We start from the raw sequence: 22,084 nt of genomic DNA on the forward strand, positions 1-22,084 counted from the left end.
TGAAGGAACTGCAGGTGCACAAGAGCACTGGCAAACGCAGGTACTATTGCCGACACTAGTGACCTCCATTTAGGGAGCAGAATCAATTTCCTGAATTGGCTATTTAAGAACAGACGCAAAGGAGGTAGTAAAATTTGGGGGGCTACATGGCCTTACAGATCTTTTTGACCTCACCATACATGATACACTTAGTTGCTTTGACCTGCTAGATCTTCCTTTCTTCAACGAAGATACTGCAGTCCCTACTCAAGACACTGTGATTCTAGCCTCAACGTGCTCTGGTAGTTTTTTACTGCTAAAATTCAATACAAAAGAATCCGATTTCATGAGATCACCATCCACCTGTTCCATAATGTTTTGTATATCAACAATGCCTTCCTGGGGCCATTCAGCTTTCAGTTCTTCTTGGCGAATGTCAGGAATCCTGGGGTCACCAAGCCCGTAGCCAGCAAACGAATGCTGAGCCCCTGATAGTACAGATGCCATTTCAATGATTTGTCATCCCCCCCCCCCCTCAAGGGTTTTAGAGTGCAAAACATCTAAGGTCATAAGCGCCCAGTAAAGGACCATAGAATGCTGGGACCGCGAAGGTAAAAAACCGTTGTGAGGTCCAATATGAAAAGGAAGAAAAAACAAATAAACGAATCTAAAACATCAAGTCGTTACGGAAGAGTATCTAAAAGACGTCGACAAGACACTGGAGTCACCAGGTAGAAATCAAATCTCTTTTGTCATATTACTGCATTTTAAAAAATGCGAGCCACAGCTCGCACGTCATCTGCTAAAATGTCCGCCAACGCGGTCGGCAGCCCAAACCTGAGACGTAAGTGGCTAAAACAGGGGCACAGGATCAGGAAATGTCTGACTGTTAATGGCTGGTTACAGAAAGGACAGCTGGGTGCAGGGTCGCCACTCAACAAGTGGCGTTGACTAAAGCGGCAGTGCCCTATTCGCAACCGAGCTTACATTACTTCCTCACAGCGAGACAGTCGGGAAGAAGTCAACCAGGCTGTTGGGAGAGGTTTGACTTCTCTGAGTTTGTTCCCATGATGGGAGCACCAATGGTCATGCCAAAGTGACGTGATACGCCAATAGAGAAAAGTGCAAATATCTTGCGAGGGAACAGAGTAAGAGGCGGGCCGACCGAGATGGGCTGCAGCCTCGGCTGCAGCATCAGCAGCGTCATTCCCAGGCACACCTACATGGCCAGGAACCCACATGAACATCACTTGGGCTCCCCCATCCGGGAACAAATGGAGGCAGTCCTGGATCCGTCGAGCGATGGGATGGACTGGATCGGGATCATCTAGACTCTGAAGGGCACTGAGGGAGTCAGAGCAGATCACACAGCGAGTGAGCTGGTGCCTCCGGATGTAGTGAACAGCCCGATAGAGGGCAAAAAGCTCTGCTGTAAAAATTGTGCACTGGTTGAGAAGCCGGTATTGTTGAAACTTATCAGCCCCGATGACAAAAGCACAGCCAACACCTTGGGTGGACTTGGAACCATCAGCCAGTTGTGAGCAAAGTTCAAGAAATTTGCAGCGATAAGTCAGCTTGGGAGTCGAATCCTTCAGGAACGAGCTGAGTTCAAAATGAACACAAACCTGTGTCTGAAGCCAGATGGTGAAGGGCTCTCCCCCATTCAGAAAGTGCACAAAATGGTAACTGCAGCTGCTGAAGCAGGTGATGAAAGCGGACGCCGGGAGGCCGCAGAGAAGAAACATACATCTCATACTGGCGGTCAAGAATGTCATCAAAAAAAGGGTCAAAGGTTGGATGGCCTGGCATGGAAGAAAGCCGACATGCATACCTACTGAGTAGGATGTTGCGCCGGTATGACGGTGGTAGTTCACCGGCTTCTGAATAGAGACTCTCAACAGGGCTAGTGCAGAAGGCACCAGTGGCAAGACAGATCCCTAAATGATTTATTGTATTGAGACGGCTTAAGATAGACGGCCATGCAGAGGAGTAGACAATGCATCCACAATCCAACTTGGAGCGGACAAGAGATCGATAGAGGCGGAGGACGACAGTCCAGTCAGCTCCCCAAGAGGTACCACTCAATACACGAAGGACATTTAATGACCAGGTGCAGCGTGCAGCCAGGTAGGACACATGGGGAGACCAACTGACTTTCCTATTGAATGTAAGCCCTAAGAACTTCGTTGCATCCACGAATGGGAGAGCATTTTGGCCCAATCACCTTGTACCACCAGAAGTTGACGCAAACGGATTTGGTAGCAGAAAAGCAGAAACCATTTGTGACACTCCATGAATAGAGACGGTCAAGACAGCGTTGCAGGAGACACGGCAGCTGGGAGCTGCAATAAATAGCAAAGTCGTCAACAAAAAGGGAGCTGGAAATGCCAGCTGGAAAGCAGTCCATAATGGGGCTTATGGTTATGGCGAAGAGGACGACACTCGGTACGGAGCCCTGAGGCACCCCGTTCTCCTGTGAAAAAGTGTGGGATAAGGAGGAACCCACAAGTACCCGGAAAACTCAGTCTGTTAAAAATTCCCGGACGAAAGTGGGAAGACGACCGCGAAGGCCCTATGTGTGCATAGTACATAGAATGCCTGTCCGCCAACAGGTGTCATAGGCTTTCTCCAAATCAAAGAAAATGGCCACTGTTTGTCACTTCTGCAGAAAATTATTCATGATGAATGTCGACAGGGTGACGTCATGATCAACTGCTTTCGGAACCCACAATGAGCATTAGTGAGAAGATGCTGTGACTCCAGCCACCACACCAATCGACCATTGATCATGCGTTCCATCACATTACAAATGCTGCTGGTAAGGGAAATTGGACGATTGCTGGAAGGAAGAGATTTATCTTTACCAGGCTTAGGTAGTGGAACAATAATCGCTTCACTTTAAAGTGTGGGAAATAAACAGTCAGTCCAAATACAGTTGTAGGTATCGAGGAAAAAAGCGTTTTCCCACAGGAGGAAGATTCTGCAGCTTGAGGACGTGGATTGTATCGGGCCAGGAGCAGAAGACCTGGATGAGAAGAGAGCATGTTCGAGCTCCCTCATAGTAAAAGCAGTATTGTAGCATTCTCGATTCAAAGAGAGAAAAGAGATTGCACGAGCCTCCTCTGCCTGGCAGATGGTAGTGGGTGGAGCTTGAAACCTCCCCGAAGTACTGGCCCATTTGGAGACATCTACAGGGTCAACTATGACGTTTCCCGCCACAGTCAGACCAGGGATCAGGGAGTGGGTAGTAGACCCAGAAAGCCAGCGCAGGCCACCCCAAAAGAGAGACGACAGAGTAAAACTGATGAACGAGCTGGTGAAGGAAACCCATCATGCTTTCTTGCTTTCCTTAATAGTGCGACGGCACTGCACACGTAGTTGCTTGTAGCGGATGCAGTTCATTAACGTAGGATGGCGGTGAAAGATGTGAAGTGCACGTCGTCGGGCACGAACCGCATTGCTCCACTCCACAGTCCACGAAGGGACCGGGACCCGATGGGGAGAAGTAATAGTATGAGGAATAGAGGATTCGGCAGCCGAGAGAATAACGTCCACCAGGTGCTGAACCTGATCATCACAGCTGGGAAACGGTTAGTCGTCAAAGACTGAAATGGAGGAATATAGCCTCCAGTCAGGCAGAGAGAATTTCCAATGAGCAGGCTGCTGTGGCGGGGTATGGTTGTACAGGCGAGTCACACAAGGGAAGTGGTCACTCGAGTAAGTATCGGCAAGAGCACACCAATCGAGATGTCGAGCGAGCTGGGCATAGCAGATTGGGAGGTCTAAGTGGGAATAAGTGTGCGAGGAATCAGACAGAAAACATCAGTTTGCCGGTGTTAAGGCACACAAGATTAAGATGATTAAGAAGATCCACCAAAAGAGAACCTCTCGGGCAGACGACAGGAGAGCCCCAAAGAGGATGATGGGCATTGGTGTCACCGAGGAGCAGAAAGGGTGGAGGATGCTGAGCAACAAGCTGTGTCAGGTCTGCCCTAGTGACAGTGGAAGACGAAGGTATTTAAATGGTGCAGAGGGAAAAGGTAAATTTGGAAAGGAAAACATGGGCAGTAACTGCTTGCAGGTGAGTGTGCAAGGGAATAGGATGATAACAAATATCATCTCATCTCATAGAAGCGGTATGACCCCACCATGAACAGGAATCCCCGCCCTAAGGGGAAGATCCATCCGGAGTGAAGTAAAATGGGAGAGGGCAAAATGGTCTTGAGTACGTAGCTTGGTTTCTTGGAGACAGACGACAAGCGGACATTGCGATCACAGGAGCAGCCGGGGGTCCGCCCTGTCAGACCGAAGGCCACGGATATTCCATTGTAAAAGGGCCATAAAATTTAGGAACACCGGAGAATGAAGAAGAAACTCACCTAGACGGCCACTTAGGGCAAGCTCTTGAGGGAAGATGGCCACTGAAATCAACAGGTGGAGCATCTTCGTCCATCAACTCAGCAGGATCAATGGAGCTTCCCCAGTGTCAGTCAGTTGAAATGGACTGACGAGTTGAAGAGGGCCAATGAGTCGGAGAGGGGGAAGACTGTTTGAATTTGGATGATTGTTTTGGCTTTTGGCAATTGGCAGAAGAGCCAGATGGCTGCGAACTCGAGGTATGCAAGAAATCTTCCTGGGAATAGTCCTTTTTGAACTGATGGTTCGCTGGCTGCATTGTAACCGTCTTCGCCGGTGAGGGCAAAGAATAGGTAGCAGAATCTACTGCCCGGGAAGTAGGAGACGGAGTGTTAGCTTGAAGGCGAGGCGACTTTGCCACCATCAAACTGAACTGTAAGTCACAAGTCTGCGTAGCCATGTTTTTTGTGGGATGGGGAGAGGCTAACACGGTGCTGTAGCTTCCAGACTAAGGGACATTCGGTTTACAGCTCGCCGACAGTTTCCAGGCAACAGAAAAAGGTACCTTCTCCTTCACCCTTATCTCCTGAACAGCCCGCTCATCTTGATAGACGGGACAAGAATGAGAAGAAGCAGCATGTTCTCCATGACAATTAATGCAGCGGTGGGAAGAAGGTGGACAGGCGCCCTCGTGTGCTTCCCTGCTACAAGTGACACATTTGGCCGCATGTTTACATGACATGGTGGTATGATTGAACTGGTGGCATTTGTAACACCTCAACGGATTGGGAATGAAAGGGCACACAGAGATGACTTCACAGCTTGCCTTGATCTTGGTAGGAAGCGTTAAACTATTGAAAGTCAGGAATAATGTTCAAGTGGGCACCAATTCGGCAGCTTCCTTCTTCATAACTCTATGAACAGCAGTAACGCCCTGATCCGATAGATAATTAGTTATTTCGTCCTCTGTCAAGGCATCCAACAGCCGGGTGTAGATAAAACCGTGGGACAAGTTAAGTGTCCTGTGAGCCTCCACTTTTATAAGATATTCGTTGAGGGTTTGGGCCTCGAGCAGTTTCTGGGCCTGGAGAGCACTATCAATTTCCAAAAGCAGCATTCCATTTCGGAGACAAGAGCATTACTTCACAGCGCCGGTGATGCCATCCATGCCTTTCCGTATAACAAAGGGGTTTACAGAAACAAAAGTCTGGTTTTCGTCTAAACGTGAGACTATTAGATATCGAGGCGCAACGGAAGAGACATTGAGGCAGGAGCCTCATTCCACTTTCATTTATGTGAAACACTCTGAGAAAGAGAAGGAAAATCAGTCATTGGGAAGAAGTCCCCCATGATTGCCACCGTCTCCGATGGGCACTCCTTCCAGCAGGAGCCCTCCAACGGGGAGCCCCTCGCCTTAGGTGGTTGTCCACACTTCCCGAACGACAGATGGAGGGACCAATCAGCAGAGGAGGAAGGTAACAGCTCAGGCAATCACCCCTCTCTGGACCTGGCCTGTACCAGGGGGTACGTGGGGACCCTACATGCCAACCCGGGGGTGGGAAACACCTGTTACCCCGTCTCCTGCTGTGCGTCAAACATGTGGGTGGCCATCAGGCACACACAGGGAGGAGAAAAAAAGATAAGGAGGAAAGGAAGAAAGGAAGGATGGCCTCAAAACGCCAGAGCAGAGGAAAAGGAGAGCAGAACAAGGAAAGAAATGAACAAGGAAAGAGTGGAATAGGGAAAACTGAACAGGGAAAGAGAAAAACGAGGAAAGAGCAGGACGAGGAAAGGGCAGTACAGGAAAAGAGTACTGCAGGGAAGGATTGATACAGGAAAAGAGCAGTGTAGGGAAAGAGCGATACAGGGAAAGAACAGTATAGGGAAACAGCAGTACAAGAGAAAAGAGACCTACAAGTAAACCAATGCAAATGAGCTTCATGAGCCCATGGAGGCACGAGACATCTCCCCAAGAGAGGGGAAAAGAACAGAAGAGAGGAGACAAGCAGCACTTACAGAGAAGCAGTGCTGCGAGGGCTGGGGTATCGTGGTCGCCAAGCACGTACTCACCAAAAAGTGGTGAGCCCCCTGGGGGTGATTTATGAATTCAGTGGCCTGCCTGATCAGAAGGCCAGTATTTATACACACCAGACCAAGCAGGTTTGTTGTGGTGTTGCTACTGCAAGTGTCACATATGGTGCATGCCAAAGTGACTCTCCTTTTGGTAACTAGCCTGGCAACGACCAGGAGGTGGGCAGCAACGCCCAGTGTGTGCCTTGGAACAATGCTGTGCCAGTGAATTGCTGCAAGTGGCCCTCTTTATGGTGTAGAGCCCTCTTGCAAAGGCTCATATCAATTTGTGTTACACCGGCTTTTCTGGACATGTTTATCCAGTGTGTAGCCTTGTACGGAAGTATTGATTTACATTCATCATACTGGCAGAACAATTTAGAGAAAGGTTCAAGAAAATATACTGTGTTTAGATTTGCAGATCACAACTATCATTTTGATTTCTACCATTTGGCTTAATTTATGTGGAGAAATTTTCATTGCTGTATTAGCATGAGTTTTAGGAGAAGACTTACAGGAAAAAGTTGATGTTTATGTGGATGATCTGTTAGTTGCAACATAAACTTAGAACTAATTAAGACAGGAGTGCAAGCAACATTAAATGTCATCAAATTTAAATTTGGTCAGAATCAAGTGAAATATGTAGGACATGTACTGACATTGGAAGGAACTGTGCCAGATTCAGAGGTGGTCAGTGCCATTAGAAGTTTTCTGAGATTGTTCCTCAAACTCTGGAATTTTTATTGACAATGCATGACTGAACACTCAGTTGTGATGAAGCAAGCAGGGGTTCTTTACTTCCTCTCTCGTTTTGCCATCTCCATCCTTAAATTCATTTTTCCATTTTTGACTAAAGTGCGCGTCATTTATGTTGGCGGCCGAGTTTAGGTTCGTTCTGCGCATGTGACGTCACAAAACACAGTCAGCCAATGAACAGAGAACGACGTTGTCACATCTCGACTGCAGTGCAGAGCATGGACGAGTGTCTTCAGTTTTAGAAACGTTCAGTCATAAATAAAGTAATTGAACAAAAGCAATGTCTTGATAGCAGACATTCTTTTATAGAAAGTTTGGAAAAAGCATTCTTTATACCAATTGCTTCATATTCTATTAATTAATTAAACCAAACAAGCAATAAGACTCCTAATTCAGGCGATAGCAAGGAAAGGTGTTTGTACCACTCTCACGAACCGCTTTTTCACAATAAAGAACAACGGTAATTGTTTATTTCCTATTGTACTTCGACGAAGCGTGAGTAATTCATAGTCATACCAACAGTGTTTGTCAGTATTTTGCGTGACGTGTTATAGTCCTCATGGCGTTATGTAGTCAGACGAGGTGCGTTAGCGTAACGGTTAAGGAGTTGGGCTGTTACGCGAAAGGTTATGAGTTCAAATCTTGTGCGGTGCTTAATATTTTCATTATTTAAAAACAATATCGAAGTGCCTTACTTCACGAATTATATTCGTTTGAATGCAATTTTTTGAAATTTCTAGTGCTATGTCTCTTCATTAACCCTTTCGCTGCTGCAGACACATGCTCGCCGCATTCCGCGCTGTGCACGATTTTGTCATCACTGCACTGCTCGCCTGTGCAGACACATGGTGTTCCCACTGCTTTGACACACTTATCATTCGATTTCACAAAAACTATTTGGCCCAAAAATTTGATTTTTACACGTCTTCATGACTGATACCTTCCCCCCATAAATGACTTAATTTTGTTTCGATGTTCAATGCAGTTATTATGCAGCATTAAATGTAGTAAACCATTGCACGAAATTTTGAAGAGTTTGCAGAGGTAGAAGTCCATAGCGTATACTTTCCGTATGGTCGATTTTAGTTGCCACAATGTTGAAAATGAAATGGGGACAAGATACCTAAATTTCATATAAAATTTACTGTATAACAATATCTCATTTAATTTAAGTACGACATAGGTGTAATATGTAATATTGGGAAATATTCCGTCTTTCGCGACTGTAATAAAAGTATTATTTACACCGGTCGCGTTTGGCTTTATTTTAAAGCACTTCAATCAAGGAAAGGTATGGCACATAGACAATGGTACTCATGTTCTCTTTCTTGTTTTTGTTCCACAGTCGCAGTTTTACCAATGGTACTGAAATATATTCCCCTTCTGCAACTGTAATAAGGGGCTTATTTAGACCAGACGCGTTTCTCTCTTTTGAAGCATCTTCAGTGGACAGGAATTTGTCATCACCTTTCGTAGTTTTGTGCTGCGGTAACACAATATTCAATGTTTGTGTTGGCAGATCAGTGTTTTAGCAAATAAATGATGTTTGTGTGTGCCACACACAAAAATTATATTTGACATAGCTCAGAGCACTTCACTGATAGACGGTATATTCAAGTCCTAATGTTTTTGTAAGTCCACAGTTTTGTTTAATGTATTTTGTCTACTTCCTTTTGATTGATTGAAGTGCTTAAAAATAAAGCCAAACATGCTCAGTGTAAATAAAACTTTTGTTACAGTCGTGAAAGACGTAATATTTCTCAATATTACATACGACACCTATGTGGTACTTAAATGAGCTATTGTTATACAGTAAATTTTATATGAAATTTAGGTATCTTGTCCACATTTCATTCTCAACATTGTGGCAACTAAAATCGACCATACGGAAAGTATACTCTATGGACTTTTACCTCTGCAAACTCTTCAAAATTTCGTGCAATGGTTTACTATATTTAATGCTGCATAATAACTGCGTTGAACATCGAAACAAAATTAAGTCATTTATGGGGGGAAGGTATCAGTCAAGAAGATAGGTAAAAATCTAATTTTTGGGCCAAATAGTTTTTGTGGAATCGATTGATAAGAGTGTCAAAGCAGTCGGAACACGATGTGTCTGCACAGACGAGCAGTGCAGTGACAAAATCGCGCACAGCGCGGAATGCAGGGAGCACGTCTTTGTAGCAGCAAAAGGGTTAATGCGGCCGTGGTGGCTTTACTTCATGAACTGCGCGCTCCCCCCTAAACGTAAGCTTGCAAACTATGCTATACTATGGCGCTGCTTCTATTGGCGCGTGCGTCGTGTGCAACTGGCAACGCAGCAATCTCCCGCGTCTGGGCGGGCATGCACGAGCCGCCAAGATAAAAGAATTGAACTATAATGACCATTAACATATATGAGTACAATCTGCATTTTCATATAAGAGAAAGGTTGGCCCTCAGTCTTAATATATATAGCACCAGATATAATTTTGTTCTTAGTGTTGTGTATGTAATCAATTTCCTAATTTAGTCTGAATATTCCTAGTTAATATCTTTTGTTATATGCATGACCCCCTTAATCACAATCTTATGAGAAACAGGATCGGATGGTAAGGACATAAGAATCATCCAGCAATTATACTGGAATCAAAGAGCAGAGGTCAGAATTAACAAAAATTCTGAAACAGAATCTATGAAAATACCGAAAGGAGTCCGCCAGGGCTGTATACTATCCCCATTAGTGTTCAACTTGTATCTAGACAAGATATTTCAATCCAGTCAAGACTCAGAATTATTCGGTATAAAAGTAAATGGAGTGAAGATCTGGAACTTAGGGTATGCTGATGACTCCGCTTTTTTTGCGCCATCCGTAGCCAAGCTACAGAAAATACTTACAGAAATAGATAAAGCTGGTCAGCATTTTGGTGGCAGAATACATGCCAAGAAAACTAAATGGATATCAATTGAAAGAACCGCTGGTCAAAATGAGTCCTTGTCATTAATGGTAGTAAAATTGAGAAAGTAACCAGATTTAAATATCTAGGATCTGTGCTACAACTCAAAACTTGATTGTGATGAGGAAATTAAGATTCACTGTGGTATTGCCAAAGAAACGTTCTGAAAGCTACGAATGTGCTGATATACACAGACAAGCCGCTCCATCTGAGAATAAGGGTGATACAACACTATGTTATCCCCATCCTACTCTATGGTGCGGAAACTTGGTCAATTAAAGCACCTTCTGTAAAGGGATCAGAAGCAACAGAAATGTCATTCTTGCACTGATTACTAAAAATACCATGGATTGAGAAAGTGAGCAATGCTGAAGTGCTGCGTAGAGCCGGAATGGATAGAGAACTAATGGGGCCAATTAAAGGAAGAAAGACTTTGTACCTGTGGCACCTTATGAGAGGAAAGAAAAATGAACTTCTGCAATTAATTCTAGAAAGCAGAATAGAAGGAAAGCACCCACCAGGTAGAAAGAAGCAATCATCGTCACAGAATATCAAGACATGGACTGGCATCAACAACTTTGAAGAGATGGTTCAAGACTCAAAAGAATGCCGCCTGTGAGCAGCCGACGCACTACAAGTGTATGGTACCAAGAAGAAATTCTGATGAAATCGGTAATTGTTTCGTGATTTAGATTCTATTGTTGACTTATAAACAAATATAAGTTCTGTAATAATTATAAACATTTGGAAGAACTACTAGAATTATTAAAGTATTTATTTGGCTCTATTCGAAAACATATTAGCAAAGCTAGTCCTTAATTCCAAAATAATTACGAGGTTTGTCAAAAGTATTGTTTGTGTAACTATATCTGTTAAATTCATTATTTAAATAAGTAATTCGGCCTAATCTTTGTGGCAGAAGGAACTGTTAAAAGGAAGATTTTTTCAATAGATTCAGTTAATTGAATGACTTATGTTTTAATTGTAATTTCTGTAACTTAAACATCGAACAATGTATAGTTTCAATACCTGTTATTGTGAGGATACATAAAGGCCCAATTTTTGGTCCCGCGACAGTCAGTCCATGGCCGATTTTCAGACGGGAAGTCTGTATCATTTAGAGTAATGCCTCAACTGAACAGTGAAATTAGTGTAACATAAATAGGCCAAGTGTTTAAACAATGACAGTGTCTGTTAAATTTATTTGAGAAAAAGTGAACTGTGTTGTTAGTTATTTACTGCTCATAGATGTTCAACAGCAAACTATTGTAGCAATATGCTGATGTTTGCCTGCAAACTATTAGTGCGGCTTATCAAAAGTTAACCAATAGTGACCTGGTCATATAACTGTGTAATATTGGGGGTTGTGAACTGAAAGTAAAGAACTGTGAAACACAACTGTGGGCTACATCATTTACAGTACTGTGTGTGAATGGACTGACAAATTCCAATGAGCTTTTGAAGACATAAGATAGAGTTGCAATATGCTAGAATGGTGTACCATTCTCATATGAATATGGAATTCACACCCATTATTGATACTTTAGGTATTGGCTTGGGGCGTTATCTATTCCAAATTTACGAAATTAATGGAAAGCTGACCTTTTGTACTATAGGAGCTCGAAGCTGAGCCATACACATGTGTGAACAGGCCTATTCACTGACTGAATTAGAAGCATCTGCAATTGAACGGGGATTCCTCAGCTTCCATTACTATCTACTAATACTAAGGTGTTTATATACCATAATGCTTTAAGTTTACTTTTGAGTTGTGAGCTGGTCCACCCACGGCTCAGTAGATAATTCTTTTCCTTCAAAGGTATGACTTTAGAGTAGTTTTCATCAAGACAGAACAAAATGTAACTGTGGACACATTATCATGGTTAATTGAAGGTATGAATGGCATGCCTGTAAATTCTGAACCTAACCTGGATGTCAGGATTTTACTGATAAAGTGTAAGTGTTACTGGCGATATTTCTTGGATACGTGTCAGCACATGGCTGAGTTTCAAGAACAGGATCTGCACTGGCAAGAAGTATGAGAGAAATTAAGGTGTGAGAACAAACTGCGTCAATATTACATCATCAGTCATGACATTCTGTTCTACTGGCAGTGTGTCAAAAGTGATCACTAGATGGTATGCACTCTGCATGAATCAGAGGAAAAATTAGTTCGACATACTTATTACAGCTGGGGGCATTTAGGTGTGGCTAAATGTGAAAAAAAGTTGGCTATATACTAAAAGCAAATACAAAACATTTTTGAGTATGTGAATTATCTGCCAGAAAAGTAAACCACTCAGTAAATGCAGAAGATGTGAGCTGCATCCCATTAAAAATAAATAAATAAATAAATCAGAAACTGTATTAGTTAACACATGTTGACCTGTAACCAGGGCAAGAGGAGGTATGAAGTATGTACATGCGATCTTTGATATTTTCACTAAGTATGTGAAGCCAATGTGCTGAAGAATGCCATCACCATATCAGTTATTAGGAACATGTATAATTATTTAATCATTGCAAGCAAATCTGACATTATTCTGTCGATACTGGGGACAATTCACCAGTGAGGTAAGGAACACTTTTCTGAAATAGAACGATATTTGGCAAATACTCATTTCAAAATTTCATCTAGAAGCAAATCCTGCTAATTGTGTTTCAAGAGAATTGAACCGAGCATGCTCAAAACACAAGAGCCTAAGGATAGGCTATCTACACATTTTTGAAGAAATTATGGATTAGTTGGAACAAATGTTGAGTGGTTACATGCCACAAGAGCTTACATTGGGGCAAACATGCACAATAGATGATCAGGAGCCCTACCGAAGTAAAAGAACAGTATCATGCAAGGGTAAAATTAGATAAGCAATAATTAACCTCAGTTTCAAGGATGAACAACGAAAAAAGTTTTATGGGAAGCACATCACACAATTTTTAAGTTGGAGACACAGTCTAAATACGTAATCATCTGACATTATCTTTGCTGAATTGAAAACCAGAGAAATAGAGAGTATAGGCAGACAGACCCATATGTTACTGTGAGAATTCTAAGCCCAAATGCATATATACTGGGCTACCTGAACTCAGGAAAGGTGAAAGGACTGTATTGCTACCAAGATCTTAGAAGTTTTACATTTAGTCCTATTCCAATGGAAATGCTCTGTGATATTTACGAGATATAATAACCTACTGTCATGGGAGCTGCACAACGATGTAGAGATCAGAAAGTTCAAGTATGTTTATTGTAGTAGTTATAAAACTGGTAGTGTAAAATTGCCCAGAAACAAATTTTCAAATGTGTATTTTATGTGAGTGGTTAAATGCTTAGAAAAGACTGAAATATAGTATTCTGAACAAGCATTAATTTTTGATTAAGTGGAATGACTTTGCTGAAAGCGAGTGTAAATGATAAACAATAAGTGACACGGTGTATACTGAAGATACGCACTGTTAAATTTTGAGGTAATAAAGGAGCACGACTGTCCATTCGATTCGTGAATATTGAATTACACTGAGCCCAGAGCAATGGAGGTGATTTGCTAACTGATTTGATCTTTTCGCAGCATATAGCAGCAGAATCAGGGAAGAACAATTTCTGAGACTTGATACTCAGTCATCTGTAAATACCAACCCCCTTTCTGTTGACAAACAAGCAGCACAGAAGAGCTAGTGCAACAGAAAGAAAACCTTTGTCTCATCTGTGCTGGCAGCATTGTAAAGTCTTCAGGCAGCAAACTATTTAATTATACAGTGGTCCAAAGACATGAAACAAACATCCTTTAGCTGCAATATTAACAATATATGTTAAGCAATTTCTCACTTAGCTTGACTGATAAACAAATAAAACTTTTTACAAATCACTCACTCTCTTGCAGTCTTGTTTTGTTGACAGACAGAAATTTTTGTATAGTAGCACAAAGCGAATTATTATTGAGAAGAAGCAGCATTAGCAATTAAAATAAATCAGGTGATTGCATCATTACTGAATTAACCATACTACGAATAACAGACTAGTTGAAATTCTGTAACCCTAAAGTACTAACACCAACAAAGAGAAGAGCGTAACAGGACGTTCCATGCTATGAAGAGGCAGACAGTGAGATAAGAGGTGAAACTTGAATCATCTTTCAGATGTCTATTAGCCATCATACAGAATAGCTTTCACTGAGCTCCCAAAAACAGTAAGCAAGTTCAAACGGATGTAGGCTGCAGTACTTATGCAGAGACAAAGTGGCTTGCACATGATATACTAGTGTAAAGAGCTGCATCAAATCGGTCCTGGGACTGAAGACAACAACAACAACAACAACAACAACTTAACAGGCATTTAAAAATGAGAGTTTTGTAATGCTATTTGATAAAATATGGAACCGTTACAAACAGGAAAACTGTGCAATAAACTTACTTGATAGAGCTGTGGAGTCTGTCACCTGGAAATGACACTTTCTTTGCCTGTCCATCTCCTCCAGATATAAGTGTCAAGTACTCAGCAACTGCAGACCTCGCTGATGCATCTAACTTACGTGCTGCTCCATCACATACCCAACAATGTACACCTCTTCGTCCAGAGAAAACCCATAAAAGGTGCTTAAAACCAAAGTCATCTGAAATGAGGTACTTCATAGTTAAAGCCATTATAAATGTATTAATTTCTGATATGCAAATTTTTGGAAACGGAATAATACCTCTAAGGGCAGCATCTAACACCTTGCAAGCAACACTCATAAATCGCCAGCATTTAATGCAGACATCTGCACCACTGCAGCATGAACGCACTTCATCATAATCCGTCATATCAATATCAAACACAAGTTCTTTTTCCAGTGGTTGAAAAAGTGAAACTGAGCGATGATCTTTAGGCCTGGAAAAGAATGTAGCACGCATTGAAATGCGAGCACACATAAAAATATATATTTTTTGATATCAATATAATTGAAGGAAACATTCCACGTGGGAAAAATTATATATAAAAACAAAGATGAGGTGACTTACCGAACAAAAGCGCTGGCAGGTCGATAGACACACAAACAAACACAAACATACACACAAAATTCAAGCTTTCACAACAAACTGTTGCCTCATCAGGAAAGAGGGAAGGAGAGGGGAAGACGAAAGGAAGTGGGTTTTAAGGGAGAGGGTAAGGAGTCATTCCAATCCCGGGAGCGGAAAGACTTACCTTAGGGGGAAAAAAGGACAGGTATACACTCGCACACACGCACATATCCATCCACACATACAGACACAAGCAGACATATTTAAAGACAAAGAGTTTGGGCAGAGATGTCAGTCGAGGTAGAAGTGGAGAGGCAAAGAAGTTGTTGAAAGACAGGTGAGGTATGAGTGGCGGCAACTTGAAATTAGCGGAGATTGAGGCCTGGCGGATGACGAGAAGAGAGGATATACTGAAGGGCAAGTTCCCATCTCCGGAGTTCGGATAGGTTGGTGTTGGTGGGAAGTATCCAGATAACCCGGACGGTGTAACACTGTGCCAAGATGTGCTGGCTGTGCACCAAGGCATGTTTAGCCACAGGGTGATCCTCATTACCAACAAACACTGTCTGCCTGTGTCCATTCATGCGAATGGACAGTTTGTTGCTGGTCATTCCCACATAGAATGCATCACAGTGTAGGCAGGTCAGTTGGTAAATCACGTGGGTGCTTTCACACGTGGCTCTGCCTCTGATCGTGTACACCTTCCGGGTTACAGGACTGGAGTAGGTGGTGGTGGGAGGGTGCATGGGACAGGTTTTGCATCGGGGGCGGTTACAAGGATAGGAGCCAGAGGGTAGGGAAGGTGGTTTGGGGATTTCGTAGGGATGAACTAACAGGTTACGAAGGTTAGGTGGACAGCGGAAAGACACTCTTGGCGGAGTGGGGAGGATTTCATGAAGGATGGATCTCATTTCAGGGCAGGATTTGAGGAAGTCGTATCCCTGCTGGAGAGCCACATTCAGAGTCTGGTCCAGTCCTGGAAAGTATCCTGTCACAAGTGGGGCACTTTTGTGGTTCTTCTGTGGGGGATTCTGGGTTTGAGGGGACGAGGAAGTGGCTCTGGTTATTTGCTTTTGTACCAGGTCGGGAGGGTAGTTGCGGGACTGCCCTCCCGACCTGGTACAAAAGCAAATAACCAGAGCCACTTCCTCGTCCCCTCAAACCCAGAATCCCCCACAGAAGAACCACAAAAGTGCCCCACTTGTGACAGGATACTTTCCAGGACTGGACCAGACTCTGAATGTGGCTCTCCAGCAGGGATACGACTTCCTCAAATCCTGCCCTGAAATGAGATCCATCCTTCATGAAATCCTCCCCACTCCGCCAAGAGTGTCTTTCCGCCGTCCACCTAACCTTCGTAACCTGTTAGTTCATCCCTACGAAATCCCCAAACCACCTTCCCTACCCTCTGGCTCCTATCCTTGTAACCGCCCCCGATGCAAAACCTGTCCCATGCACCCTCCCACCACCACCTACTCCAGTCCTGTAACCCGGAAGGTGTACACGATCAGAGGCAGAGCCACGTGTGAAAGCACCCACGTGATTTACCAACTGACCTGCCTACACTGTGATGCATTCTATGTGGGAATGACCAGCAACAAACTGTCCATTCGCATGAATGGACACAGGCAGACAGTGTTTGTTGGTAATGAGGATCACCCTGTGGCTAAACATGCCTTGGTGCACAGCCAGCACATCTTGGCACAGTGTTACACCGTCCGGGTTATCTGGATACTTCCCACCAACACCAACCTATCCGAACTCCGGAGATGGGAACTTGCCCTTCAGTATATCCTCTCTTCTCGTCATCCGCCAGGCCTCAATCTCCGCTAATTTCAAGTTGCCGCCACTCATACCTCACCTGTCTTTCAACAACTTCTTTGCCTCTCCACTTCTACCTCGACTGACATCTCTGCCCAAACTCTTTGTCTTTAAATATGTCTGCTTGTGTCTGTATGTGTGGATGGATATGTGCGTGTGTGCGAGTGTATACCTGTCCTTTTTTCCCCCTAAGGTAAGTCTTTCCGCTCCCGGGATTGGAATGACTCCTTACCCTCTCCCTTAAAACCCACTTCCTTTCGTCTTCCCCTCTCCTTCCCTCTTTCCTGATGAGGCAACAGTTTGTTGTGAAAGCTTGAATTTTGTGTGTATGTTTGTGTTTGTTTGTGTGTCTATCGACCTGCCAGCGCTTTTGTTCGGTAAGTCACCTCATCTTTGTTTTTATATATAATATATATTTTTTGTAATATTAAAGTTGTTACTTACAATATGACAGACATTACGGATAAAACACCTCAAAATGAGGAAAATTACAAACAGAAGACAAATGAGGAAAATAGGTTGTTTTATTTAGCCTGGCCAGATTAGTCCTTCCAGCCCTCTCTCTTACTTTGAACTAGGAACTAAACAGCAAAAATTATTACAAAATGTTCTCAATTTTGATGTGTGAATAAATATTAAGACAAATAATAATGCCAGACAAGAGGAATAAAATAATAATAATTTGATCATCACTTTTCAAACAATGTTTAATATCATCAGAAACAGAAGGATAATGACAGGGAAGGAGATTAAAATGATAGTGGTAGTACCTGTTGAGAAAGAGCAGACTTTCAGAAGAGGTCAAGTAAGGAGGGCTCGGTTGACTAGAATGAGATGGAGACACTTATGTGGAAGAGATAGCTATTGTGTTAGAGGGTATACCATTAACTACTGTATGAAGTTGGAAAGGTGTGTAACTTCTCTTGAAATTTTAAGGAAGGTGATTCCAAAGTCAGGTTCCTGATAACAGAAAACCACTTTTAGAAGATAGCTGTATTGCATAGCGATACGGAGATGATTCTGCTGTCCAGATAGTAATATTAGTGTTGAAGATAAATATGAGGAATTACAAGGATTGAAAAGTTTGGACAGCAGAGGGCATAATGGTCTCTATGCTTATATTCATGTAGCCATATTATTATATTCATATAGCCATGTTAACTGTTCGTAGACAGGAGTGATTGGGTCACAAATGCATTGCGCGCACACACACGGACACACACACACACACACACACACACACACACACACACACACACACATTGCCAGTTCCATCAGGTGTGAGCTACCATACAAATGTCCAAAGCAACTAAGCATATGATGAACATTTTAAAAACAAACATGCACTTGAAATGTTAATGTATGCAGAACAGAAAGACACAGCTAGGTTAAGAGTTACAGTCAATGTACAACAAGAAGAGGCAAGTAAAACAATGAGCATAGAGAAGGAACTACAGTGCAGTCTTCCTCTGTGAAACAGCTTTGGAAAAAGACATTTAGTATTTCGGCCTTTAGTCTGTCATCCTCTGTTTCAGTACCATTTTGGTCACAGAGTATGTGGACATTTTCATGGATTAGTTTTATGATGAACTGAAATGACTGTTCACACATAAATAATAAATCAATGTCCACATGCAGTGTAGCCTGCCTGTAGTCAATCATAAAGGTGACTGATACTGTCTTGGGATAGATCATTCAACACATCTGATCTGTTCACATAACTCTGTAAGAGTTGTGGGTGGAAGAGTTGCAGAAGTCGCTTGCCCATGATTTGTTTGATTGGAAACAAGTCTGGTGATAGTGCTGTTAGGGAATCAGTTGCACTTCTAGCAGAGCATACTGACTTTCACATGGAGCGTGGGAGCGAGCATTAACCTGTTGGAACAACTGAACTGGTTGCACTACATTCTGCATGTACTGAGCACAGGTCATCCGCATGAACGACAACTACTTGCACATAGGCAGAATCTCCTTTTATTGCTGAAGACAATGGCATGCCATTCAATTCTCCCGGTGATCCTCAAAGACACCAATTGAACCATCCACATCAATACTGGGGCATAAGTGGAAGACAGTGTAGAAGTGTGTGTGTTCAGCCTCACTGCTAGCAACTGTTTTACAACAGCTTGTATTGTCACTTATGGGTACATAAATGCTCTTATCTGTGCTGTACAAACTGTGTGATCTGCCACTTTACAATACGACAATCTTGGCAAGCATTTGTGCTGCATGGATGTCCATGTTTTACGGGGTGAGAAGGTTCATGTGTCCACTATTGCCAGCAGTGTTGCACAACTGATGTGGTACTTTTAACTTAAGAGGAATTTTTTGAAACGATCAAAGGCCACAATTAGACTCCTCTCAAACTCATCAAGTTGGTAGTAAGAAACAAAAGTGTGTCTCCATGACATGATTCCTTCTTGTTTCACACTTCTGCATTCCACTGAGCATTTTGTCTAAGGGTATTCCCCATGGATTAGTTTTATGATGAATTGCAATGACTGTTCACACATAAATAATAGTTCAATGTCCACTTGACTATATGCTGCCCCTTTGTAAGTTAGTACACTTGCCTCCCTCCCTCTATCCCTCTCTTAATACAGAATTCTATTAGTAATTGCTATGCACCAGCTTTTACGCATTACAAAAATAGAAATTATTCTGTTTGTTTTCACACTGAACTTTTTTGCCATCTATCAGACATTTTATATCATTGGGAACGTGATCAAAAATTATGGTGGCAACATGTGTACCCCTTTTTATGGCAGGGAAAACCTTAAGATGGGGTAATGAATGTTAACTATGAACATAATTCCAGAATCAATTTTTCACTCTGCAGCAGAGCGTGCGTCTATCTGACACTTTTTGGCAGATTAAAACTGGTGTGCTACACTGAGACTCAAACTCGGGACCTTTGCTTTTCGGATGCAAGTGTTCCACTGACTGAGCAATCCAAGTGCTCCTTTCTTCTACATGGTACAGAACCACAAAAATATGTTAATTTGCTGATGTGTCTCTGCCCACAAATCTCAATAATTCAAACTGCATATGTGGCTAAAATAAGTTGTTATAGGAGCTCCAATAATTCCCCATTATTCCACACTTGAACAGTGCACAGAAAAAACACCTATATCTTTGCCTTTCGTGGGCAAGTGCTCTACCATCTGAGCTACCGAAGCACGACTCACGCCCGGTCCTCACAGCTTTACTTCTGCCAGTATCTCGTCTCCTACCTTCCAAACTTTACAGAAGCTCTCCTGCGAACATTGCAGAACTAGCACTAAAAATTTTGAAGCTTGCACCCTAATTATTATGGTGACTGGAATTTCATGAGAATGTAGCACTGCAACAAGAAACACCTTTGTTTTAATGATGTCCAGCACAATATTAGTATCACCTGCAAATAGAACTAATTCTGTTTGTTGTAAACTAGATGGAAGGTTGTTTATGTATCTGAGAAATAACAGTTGACCTGTGTCTTGTGGAACACCATAAGTAATTTGTCCCTGGTTAGAAGAATTTCACCTGCTTACATTGCTTGACTTATTAAATACAATCTCTGCATTCTTTTGGTTAGATATGGGACTATCCAACAGTTGACTACAGCTGTAATTCAATAAAACTTTATTTAATCTAGGAGAATATTGTACAATATGGCTAGATAAAACATCAACTCACCAACCAGCAGCAGGAGAAAACACACGTAAATGATATGGAAATGTGCAACCTTTCAACCCAGAGGCTCCTTCTTCTGGTAGAAGAGTTGAATGGAAGGGAAAAGGCTGGAGGAAAACAACTAGCGAGGCTTAGGAAATGGAAGAGCTACGGAAAAGTCACCCTGAACTCTGTGTCACTGGAGACTTATTACACAGGATGAGAAGGAAAGCCTGATTGTTAATGCATGCACCAGACAAGATTTGAAAACCTGAGAACTTACAGGTAGAAGATAGGGTTAATAAGCAAGACAGAGACTACTGACAGAACATTGTGCAAGAGTAAATAAGAGCCAAAAGCTGAGAACATTATACAGAGTAGATAGGTGAGGATCCAGTGAAATATAACAAGTCAGAAAATAAAAGATATAGAAAACTGAAAGGGAGAAAAGAAAAAGAAGGGCAGACAGGTGGTGAGAACAAAGCATATGTTGTAATTCCAGTTCCCATTGGTGCAGTTCTGAGAAATATGTCATAAGGAAGAATACAGATGGCATGTATGGTGAACCAGGTACACAGGTCACAATAGTCATGTTGTTGAGTATGCTCTGAGTGGGATATTGTGTGCTCCGAATATACACCCTTTGTCTATGCCCATTCACCTTAACTGGTAACAACATGTGTCATACCACAAATGGCTCTCCCTTTGATAGTATATGTTTTGCCCACTACAGAGCTGGTATAGGTGGTCATAGGAGGTTGCATCAGGCAAGTTTTGGGACTGAGTGACAAGAGGTGTACATGTAACTGCACCAGGGCTGGATGTGATGGCCAAGGAAATCTGTTTCTGAACTAGGTCGGTGGGATAATTACGTAGAGTGAAGGCTGAAGCGAGAATGATGGTGTACTGATGTAAAGAGTTTACATCTGAACTAATGTCTGCCTTGCACGCCATTGCCAATGCAACTGCAAACACAAGGAACATTTGACATGAAGAGGATGGAAACTGTCAAAATGCGAGTACTGTTGTTTGTAGTTTTAATGTGAACAGAAGCATGTAGCTGACCCTTGGTGAGGACGAGCCCAAAATCAAGGAAAGTGGCACATGATTCGAAATAGGACCATGCAAAATTTCATTGGGAGAATTTATTTAGAGATTCCAAATATTTCAATAGGTCAGTTTCACAATGAGTCCATATGACAATGATGTCATCTATGCATCTAAACCAAATCATGGGCTGCAGGTTTATGGAAAATAGGAAAGTAACCTCCAAGTGACCCATGAAAAGGTTAGTGTAGGAAAGAGTCATCCTGGTTCCCTGTTTGTATCTCCACCCATCAAAGGTAAAGTAACTGTTCATAAGTACAAAGCTGATCAAGGTGAGAAGGAAGGATGCTGTAGGTTTGGAGTCAGGTGGGTGTTGGTTGAGGTAATGCCCAGCAACAGAGAGACTATGAACTTGGGGATTGCTGGTTTATAGGGATTTGGCATCAATGATGACAATGAACATATGTGGT

The 22,084-nt window shown here is 42.5% G+C and overlaps 1 protein-coding gene across 1 annotated transcript in view; it reads right to left on the reverse strand.

Annotated features, from left to right (window-relative positions):
* The window catches only part of LOC126416684 (DNA primase small subunit), an 87,960-nt gene that overhangs the window by 37,435 nt on the left and 28,441 nt on the right, over nt 1-22,084 (reverse strand). The window contains exons 3-4 of the mRNA XM_050084492.1: nt 14,786-14,961; nt 14,506-14,704 (exon numbers count right to left, since the gene is read on the reverse strand). Of these exons, the coding sequence (XP_049940449.1) occupies nt 14,506-14,704; nt 14,786-14,961 (375 nt within the window). The remainder of the gene's footprint in view (nt 1-14,505; nt 14,705-14,785; nt 14,962-22,084) is intronic.

Source organism: Schistocerca serialis, chromosome 1 (assembly GCF_023864345.2).
Source record: "Schistocerca serialis cubense isolate TAMUIC-IGC-003099 chromosome 1, iqSchSeri2.2, whole genome shotgun sequence".
NCBI classification, from domain to species: Eukaryota; Metazoa; Arthropoda; class Insecta; order Orthoptera; family Acrididae; genus Schistocerca; species Schistocerca serialis.